Source organism: Diadema setosum, chromosome 10 (assembly GCF_964275005.1).
Source record: "Diadema setosum chromosome 10, eeDiaSeto1, whole genome shotgun sequence".
In the NCBI taxonomy this organism is placed as follows: Eukaryota; Metazoa; Echinodermata; class Echinoidea; order Diadematoida; family Diadematidae; genus Diadema; species Diadema setosum.
Window position 1 is genome coordinate 36,423,117 of NC_092694.1, and position 10,204 is coordinate 36,433,320.

Sequence of the window (10,204 nt, forward strand, 5' to 3'; positions counted from 1 at the left end):
ATCAAAACCATAAAACAGTGTGTTTTAATGGTTTCCTCGTCATTTAATCATTTTTCATAGGATAATGGATTTGCTGTTTTTATTCTTATTATTATTATTGTTATCATTGTCATTATCATTATTATTATTGTTATTACTATTATTATTATTATCATTATCATTATTATTATTATTAATTTCTTTATTTGTATTACTTTCTTTGTTATTTTTATCATTAGCATTGTTTTGATTATAATCATCATTGTTAACATCTACTCGGCATTTGCTAGACAATACAAGTGATAACAGGTAAAAGACAAAACAAGCAAAATACGAGGGTAAGTAACATGTCAGGCACGTCAGGCTTTCTCTGTTGCGCTAATTCCTTAAGTTACCGGGCTGGAAAAAGCATGACATGAATAAATTGAAGTGAATTGACCTAAATGGATCAAGCCTATTATCAGATCTTCTCATGAACCTCCTTGATTGGGATGATGACAGTATGTTTCAGACTGTCTGGACCTAATATTGCTAATTATATAATATGTACAAATAATTAAAAGAAACCAAAACCCAAAGAGAAGTGTAGATTGAGTGAAAGCAGCAATATCGACATTGATCGATGCAAAAGTTATGAAAATTTAAAGTTTTGGTGTTGGGACCACTGGATAATTAGACTACTTGAGTTTATGACATCATGTATGGGCAACAATATAAAGAAAATAAAGAAATCCAACATGCTTTCACTTTTCTCGGGTAATGATAGAGCACTTGTCTAACCGCTTTCAGAAAGCAGAAGGAATAATCACTATTTACTATCCTTAACATAATGTAAGTGTCAAGTTGATGGAATTTGTAATTTGCATGAAAATTGATTTTGTGGAATTCTTTTGATATTGTCTTTTTGTTGTCCACACATGACACAATGGACTCTAGTAGTCTTCTGATCCAGTGATTACAACACCAAAACTTAAAAAATAATAACTTTTGCATCGATGGTCCGATTTCCCTCAAACTTTCACTCGGTGTTTTACAAATGTTGCTGCTTTCACTCAGTCCACATTGCTCTTGGGCTTGACGTTTTCTTTAATTGGTGGTTGTCTGGGAGAAATGTGGGGCATAAAGTCAAATGAAGATTTGGATAGTGAAAATGAAATGAGATGAACCGAGATAATGATGATGGCCCTATACATTCCATCATTATTATTATTTTTTTTAAACGAGAAGTATTGTATTGATGCTGTGGAATATGATTATATCACCGTTGTCATTGTATTGCAGTGATATTATCAATTGATTGATTGATTGATTGATTGATCGATTGATTGACTGATTAATATTTTTGATAGTTTGTTTGTGATACGGTATATACATGTACGTATTTTGTGGTGTGGTAATGTAAACTTCGACATTTATTTTGTTACTCATGTACGTGTTTTAACTTGCCATTTGTTTTGAATGAACTGTGAACCTTTTTTTGATACATGTTTTACTTGAATGAAGTCATGATTAAACAACCATACTGTATATCATAATACGTAGGAGGTGAAAATTGATACAATGGTATATTCAACTATATGTCATTGCCACCACCACCACCACCATAAACATTACTGAGTTTAATATCATATTACAGTATCTTTCATTGTGTTCTCTCTTGATCCAGCGCGTATGGTGACCCGGAAGCAGTTCATATTTTGGTTGGCCAGGTCACAGACACCAGATTCTGAGGGGATGACTGACTGAAGAATCTGTTGTTGCAGCTCAGGTGTTTTAGCATCCATTCCTGACAGAAATAGTTGCATCATGGAAAATGGAGACAATTTCGAAATTGCTCTACAATCTAAGGAGGGAGGCCGTATGCTGAGTGAAACTCGTCTCCGCCAGTTGCTTCTCGTTCGCATTTTCCGTAAACGGACTCAATATGGATACTGTGGAACTCAATCGGCCGCCCTCCTCATGAGCGCCAGACACTTCGGAGAACTGTATAAAGATACCGAGAAACATTCAAATTGTGACGTCAGCGACGTCCCATACCTGGACACGAATTTGTTCTCCTATGAGCAAACGAAGACAGTGGTGCAACATGACGAGCTGCTGAAAATCGGCCTCACTCTCGACAAGATGCAGTCCCTCCTTGCCGCGTTCGGTATCCCGTCGAGGCGTTTTCATGCCGACAGGAGCAGCGTGGATGAATTCCGCGCACAGGCGATGGCCGCGCTTTCCCACCAAGATTCCAGCCTGGCCGTTCTCGTCAATTTCGAGATGACGACGATGTTGGACGGGAAGATGAAGACGTGCGGTCACCACAGTCTCTTGGGAGCTTACCATCCAAACACCGATCGCTTCCTGCTACTCGATACGTCCACATTTTACTCTGACAGGTGGCTGAAACCCGAGGAAATATTTCTAATGATGGACACCATGGATACCGAATCAGGAATTAAAAGGGGCTTTCTAATTGTAGGATCGTTGTAAAACTGGTGTTAAAAAGGAACGTCAATTAGTCACTAGTCTTGTCCTTATAAGTATAATGTATATGTATATAATTATTATTCAATGATACTCACATATTCATATATTTTATTAAATCATATACACATACTTACATAATTATTATACTTCCATTTTACTTGTTTTCTGAAATAAATTTGTTATGCGTTGAAGTGAAATGAAACTGAGGAAGTTCACTTTTGTGTGTCAATTCATTGACTAAATATACCAGTTAATGACACGATTGTGGTATGGTTCGTGGGTTCGACCCCATGCCAAGCCCGACACGTTTGGACTCTGTCCACATTGCTGGTCTCCACCCAGGAGTATAAATGGGTACCCAGTAGGATGACAAAGTTTATGTTGGTTTATCAGCATGTGTGTGCCTCTAAAAAGGCGTGCGACTGGCTGGAACGCTTCACAGGGAGTGGAGAGTGAGCACTGTCAGTGCTGGTTGGAAATAATGTATCCAGTTACCAGGGTAATAATAGTCTGTAAAATGCATTTAGATAATTGAAAAATGTAAAATATGCTATGTAAAAACTATTGTTATTATCATTATCATTATTATTATTATTATTATTATTATTATTGTTACTATTATTATCATTATTATTATTATTATTATTATCATCATTATTATTATCATTATCATCATCATTAATACCGAAATGGAACTTTCCATTGATAATCACTGTGGGAAGATCCAGATCATTACAAAAAGATGGAAATAATAATACCAACAACAACAAAAAAAAAAATAGTGAAAAGAGTCCGCAAAAAGATTATTGTAAAGGGTATACAACTTTTTGCTTCCGAGAAACAACCTTGAATTTCAGGGAAGGAGAAATGCAAATGATACTTTCGACCGTTGTACTTAGTAATACATTACATTCATATAACTTTTTATCTTTTTTCCCAAATTTTATCATTCTACTTAATGCGCTGTTTTAAATATTATGAATTCAGCCACATGCATTGACTTAAGTAATTGAAAGTTGCTTGCTAGTCATGGTATCTTTTAAACTGGCTTAACTCTTCAGTACTTAAATATCATGATTCTAATGAGGTATGAAACTTTTATTCATCTCATATTCCTGTATCCGTTCTTCGCCTTCAAAAGAACACCTTGCCTATCGTAATCCAGCTTATGATGTTTGTTTTAATTTGTTCCTTGTTTTGTTAATCATACTCTCTTTGGATTCTAAAATAAGTTTAGATTGGAGATACTTTCACCATAATTGTGTCTGCGTTTTGTTATTGTTATTGTCAGAATGTTGTTGTTTGCTGCTGCAATACTTTCGTTTTAATGCCTAATTTTGCTTGAGAGTTTTATGATATGTCAGTGTATGTTGTTCATTGTTATTATTGTTATTCAGTGATGAAACCCATTATTATGCAATCAATTTTATCATCACAGAGCTTTGTTGTAAATTAATAAATGAACGACTAAATACATTAATAAAAATGAGTAGATGAATAAAGTAAAATAAGAAATAAATATCAAAGAAAGAAAGAAATATGGTCTTATTTATAAACGCTTTCATATCATGTTCTACCTCATAGGTCTATGCATAATTTCATATGCAAACCAGTAAAAATGGATTTTTGCACTGCCCTTTTGGAAAGGAACTCTTCATTTAAAGACGTAGGAACAAGAGATTTTCGTTCTGTTGTATACCAACTTGAAAGAATCACGTCACTTTATTACACAACATCACTTATTTAGATGCCCTCTTCTATGTGCATTGGTACTAACACTGTCATTATATTTTCTCTAGTCACGCCTCATTGATACTTGGGAAGGATGTTGTTGATTGCATGCATTGTACACGTTATATCAAATCTCATTACTTCACCGCAAAGCACATACTTGGAATGCCTAAGTCGTTATGCCATATCTTTGCTAAAGGCGCGATCCTAAAGCGGACTTTGCTAGTGCTGGGCGCCATTTCATTAAAGATGTTAGGATAGCAACTCCTGCTGGAATGGTAACTTCCAATAGTAACAGACAGTCGGGAAGCTGGATTCTTTTCGTTACTATGACAACTGCCATTCCAGCAAGATTTGCCTCCACATCAATTTTTCATGAAATGGGGCCCTGGAATTCCCTCTTTCTATTCAAAATGTTCATGCATTCTTATGAAATGAAACAACCCTACATTGTTCGGTCGATGAATGTCTTCACATATTCCTGTTAGACATTAACGTACATTCCTACAATAAGTATCTTTATCATCACTTCTCTCTTCAGTTATAATTGTATTTTCATGAAATTTTCTCACCGTTTTAAAAGGGGTCATATGGTTTTGGATGAGACCTAACGTCAGGTTTCTAATATTTTTGGGCGAGATAATGAAAAAACCTCCTATGAAATATTAAAGTTCATGTTCATATGATTCCAAGAGGAATTCAACGTTTATTTGATGAAAATCAATTTGAAAAAGCTGAGCTACCCAAAACAGAGTAATCTTAATAAAGGGTGGAACCCATATCTTATTACCATCGCTTTATTTCACTTTGTTTTTTGGATGTCTCAGTCATTCCCAAACCGATTTTCATCCAATAAACTTTGAATATGTCTTAGAACGGTATGTCTGTACTATTTCATCAGTGGTTTCTTGGCATCTCCCTAAAAGTCAAAAGCCCGATCCTCGCCTCCACCAATGCTGTACCATCCCTTTAATCTTGATTACCTTGAACACATACTATTCAAAAAGTTATGATTGAAGAAAAAAAAAACCGTCGGGTATTTTCTCATTATTTTCTTTGTTTTTTAGCAACTTTAATCACCTTAGCTCGTTTTGCGATAAAACTCTCCTTATATTTCCCTGATAGCATTACTGGCCCCAACGATGCAGTAGGCATTAGTAACCTTATGGCCTATTGCTAATGTTTTTGCGTTGTTTTCTTAGTACAGAGCTGTCCACCTTACGGCCGTGTGTAACCACCTTAACATCGTTGATTGTGTCTGCTCTGCGTCCATGTTATTTTCTGTGTCTTGTGGGTGTCTCATGTTTCTTTGTATGCATTTAGTTTAATCCCCTTCTTAAAATAGGTCTATACATTCCCTACTGTCTGCAGGTCCAGGCTGGCGGAAAGTCCGTCAGCTCCCGCTTGTTTTTCTGACACTATGGCTTACACAATATTTAAAAAAAAAATCTTTGAATTGTGTTGAATTCATACACTTTTCTGAGTCCGATCAGGCAACCAAAATTTCCATCACTTTGTATAGGAAAAAATACACATCGAATGAGTACGATATAACATCTCTGCAATTTAAGATTGCCCTCAGTAGAAAGTGGACGGAATGTGTACTTTTTATGAGAACTGAAATTTTATGGAAGCCTTCTTATATTCTTTTCACATTGTCCATACATTAAGATTATTTAAAGTGCAGTAGCTTTCTTATTAAGCGGTGACAAGCGCTGACACTTTAGGAATTCATAATTTTTGAATCGATTGCATGTTCGATCTTCCTCAGACTTGAGCTGACGTGTTTTAGTAATATTGCTGCTTTCAGTCAATTCGCATTTATAGTTGCCTTTTGGTTGACTTTAACTCAAGTCACTAACCGTCTACCCGGAAATTAATAACCGACTTTCGAACACTCTAAGGTCAGCATATCTGATATGGAATGTTCCACCAAGGAGCTACTATTACCTCCTTGGTACTATAACCTCCTTGGTTCTACGGAGGATGGCCGTACCACGGCAGTGCAAATCTCACACGTGTATTGTATGTGACGACAGCAGACCTCGTGTGCCTTTGTCTGAACTGAAACAGGTTTAACGAACTGTTACACGAGGGCAGATTTCGTTAAGCTCATCGAACCTCTCGACAAACAAGTAAGGAGAATAATACACCTTGTATTTGCTTACCAAAAAGTACACATTGTACGCGAGAACGGGACACTGACGTAACCCCGTTTTTCCTTTTGAAAAGAGAGTTAAAAACAAGACAAAACAAATAAAAAAAAAAGCCGTGGAGTAGTGCTTGAAGTACAGATCTTCCTCATCATCAGTAACGAAAGGAACCGAGTTCAAATAATACCCCCCCCCCCCCAAAAAAAAGAAGAAAGATGGCGATGATAACCTACACCTCATCTTACAAGAATGTGGTGTTTAATGGACAGATATTGCAAAGACTTAAAGGGGAAATCCAGTCCAAATGTGTTAGTTTGATAAGAAAGAGTACAGTATTACGAGTTCAACTGTAAAATTTCGATCAAAATCGAGTGAAAAATAAGGAATTTATGACATTTTGAAGATTCGCTATTTTTTTCAGGACACAGTTCCTGAACGGTCAATATGAATATGCAAATGTCAAAGTGAGTATGTCATTCCCTCACAGCTTGCCGTATAACCTATACATAAAATGTTGATATTTCTAGTTTTTCATTCAAACGCAATTATGCCCGAGGCTCATATCCGGGTATATCCAACTGATCACTATTCTGAAGTTATTCAACCAGGAATAACATCATGTTTCAGACTTTAATGACAGAAACATTGAATTCACGTCATTTTTTTTTTCTATAGGATCAGTGGACATTGTGAGGTTATGACATGGTAACCTCACTCAGTTGCATATTATCCACTGTTATACAAGAACTGCAGAAATTAGGAAAACTTCTAAATGTCATAACTTCCTCATTTTTCATCTAATTTCAGGCAAATTTTTCCTGCTGAACTTGTAAGATTTTACTCTTTTTTATCAGACTAACTTCTAGAAAAGAGACTTCAAGAAAATTATTCTCTCCGAATATAACATTTATGCCTTTACACAATCATCTATAATAGGCCTGCTTGTCGCATACTAATCTCAAGAAGCTTACTTGCGTTCATCATGTTCATGTGAGCTGGAACAGAGTGGTACATGATAAAGGAGACTTTGTGAGCTCTGTTATATTCTCTAGACAAATATGACAGCAGCTCTGGATAAGACATGTATTTTGAACACCAGTCAGTAACACTTTGGAAGCGAAAACGGGTGCTTTGAAGTAATCCGTTTTTTTTTTCTCTTAAAAAGAAAGAAAGAAAGAAAGAACATGAACGCATCCAAGATTAACGGTCGAAATGTAGACCTTCCGCATTATCAGTAACAAAAGGCAAATGAAAGGAGCAGACTCAAGCAATAGCGTTAGAAAGTCGCTGATGAAAGGAAGGTTTTTCTCTCACCTCCCTGCTGATAATAAGCTTCGCCGGGGGGGGGGGGGGGGGGGGGGCACGCTGCAACCAGAAATACGAACGTGTTGGGGTCGCCGTAGTCTGGGCTCGTCTGGGCTCCGTCCCCTTTTGCTTGGTGCGATAAACCAAGAGAGGGCGCAAATTTTCTGATTGCGATAATCGAGAGACTGCGCGCCCTACGAAAACGGTCCGGGAAGAAAGTTGAATTTTTACGACTTTCAGTCAGATTTTTCTCGGGTATCGCAGTTTTCGGCGTATCGCAATCCTCGCCGTGTCACGCCCTCATACGGCTAGCCTTTAAACAAGGCGACTCGCTCTGCGTGCCCCCGTATAGCGCGTTTACCCCACAAACCTGTTCGCTGGCCGGCGAGTGGAGCGAGCCTTTAAACAAGGCGACTCGCTCTGCGTGCCCCCAAGATGGCGTAAATATTCCTCGAGGAATGATAAACGCCAAATAAATTCAAACAACAACAACAACAACCCCGTATAGCGCGTTTACCCCACAGAACTCTTACACACATAGAAGAATCACACCCATTCACAACCCACTGAGCTCGGTGTCGCCACCGCGCACCCCGGATGTGACGCCTCAGTGCACACGCCGCCATGTTGCTTAGCAAAACCTCCGCAGCTCCTCGCGAGCGGTACGGTAAACTCACTGATCGGACAGTATGACAGCCGCTATAGCCCTTGATATTTACTTGTACTTGTAAACTGTCAAACTGGTACTTCTCAATCCAGCGTTGACCACAGATTCATGTACTCATTTATATTATTTATTTCACACTCTTCCCTGAAAGTTGTCTGTATTGAAACAGTTGGGTTTTTTTCCTCTTTCGGATAGATCTATTTGACTTCGGAGACGTGATCTGCTTTGGTATAAAATAATCCAAGACGCGCGCCTGTCCTTGTCTGTGTCCTGCCATTTTTCTGATACCCCTCTCAACCCTATGTCTTGCATTTTTCCCCTCCAATGATATTGTAAGAAGATGTGTGTTCGTGCTTTTGATTTTTCTCCCATTAAACAGGTCAAATTAAATTTCCAGTCAGTCCAGTTGTAAAAGTCAATGATTTGTGGATATGATCATGTAATACGTCTTCCCCATCTGACATATACTCGTTCAACATATTAGAAATTTGGAAGACAACACTATCACCTTAATTATCCATATTCCTGCTGTTATCATTATCATTAGTAGTGTGTAGTACAATGTAGTTATCACTATTGCACATATTGGTATAGGAAGCAATAGGCCTATAGGCATATAAAACACTGTATATCTATACACATGAAATAAAACAAATCGAGTTCATGCTAGTCACCGACAATTTATTTCACCACACCAATTGTTCAGCGATTTGCAACAACACTTGAGAAAGAGCGAATCGCTCAAAAATTTGTGTGCTGTAAATAAATTGTTGGTGATCAACATGAACTTGGTTCCTGTTTTACTTTCGATATCATGATATTGCTGCACCAACATGTAGACTACCCGGTACTCAATCAATATATACATACCTATATACATATGTATATACATATACATATATATATATATATATATATATATATATATATATATATATATATATATATATATATAAAATATATGTATAATTACCTATATATATATATATATATATATATATATATATATATATGTATTCACACACTCACACACACACACACACACACACACACAAGCATGAACTCCTTTCAAGATTGTCTTCCCACAAAAAAAAAACAGGAAGTTAAGTTGAACAGAGTTAATTTTCCTGATTTTTTACAATTTATTTGACATTTATCAAGGTCAAAGGTGATTGCTGAGAATCAACCACAGCACAGTGATATACCATTTGCTTGAAGTACACGTACCATTATCATACCTAATATGGTGGCTATAATCACAGGCAGTACATGCGTCAGGAACATATTATGCAAATGATAGGCAAGACCACCAGTGTCGCAAATTTGTGACAACTATTGTAATCACAAAAGCAAATGCATATACATCTATAATGGACATGCAATAGGGCAACAACATAAAATCCATGAATAATGAACACTGTCTGGCAAGAATATCTAAGGCAATACATCAATATAGTGCACAATTTCACTTGCCCTTGATAGCTTCAAGCGTGATTCAAAAAGAAAATCCTAATGAGTGTAAAAACGCACTATGGTATAGTATGAAAACATATTGTGTTGATCCGCAAGCACTATGGCAACATAAATCTACGAATTATGGACACTGAAAAGAACACCAAAGGCATTCCTGGCAACAGTATTACAGGCAATACATTTGTAAATGTAAGATTTCACTTGTACTTGTTAGCTCAGCATGATTCCAAATTAAATCCTTAGTAATGAGTTTAACAAAAAACTATCCCATACACTGTGTAGTATGAAAACATAATTTGGTAACAACATGTAAGCAAAACAAGTATCGCAGATATATACAACAAATGTTGTATATCACGAAAGCAAATGCCTGTATAATCAACTATCATGCAATATAGCAACAACATAAAATCCATAAATA

General features: G+C 36.8%; 1 protein-coding gene across 1 annotated transcript; it reads left to right on the top strand.

Moving 5' to 3' along the window:
* The first annotated feature begins 1,785 nt into the window (after nt 1–1,785).
* Nucleotides 1,786–2,457, top strand: LOC140233987 (uncharacterized). Its single transcript, XM_072314074.1, has one exon. It carries the CDS (start codon nt 1,786–1,788, stop codon nt 2,455–2,457), a length of 672 nt encoding a protein of 223 aa, XP_072170175.1.
* Nucleotides 2,458–10,204: the final 7,747 nt, after the last annotated feature.

What these genes read in the sequence shown, in the direction of transcription:
- LOC140233987 (XM_072314074.1), top strand. Translation starts at nt 1,786, where the DNA reads ATGGAAAATGGAGACAATTTCGAAATTGCTCTACAATCTAAGGAGGGA.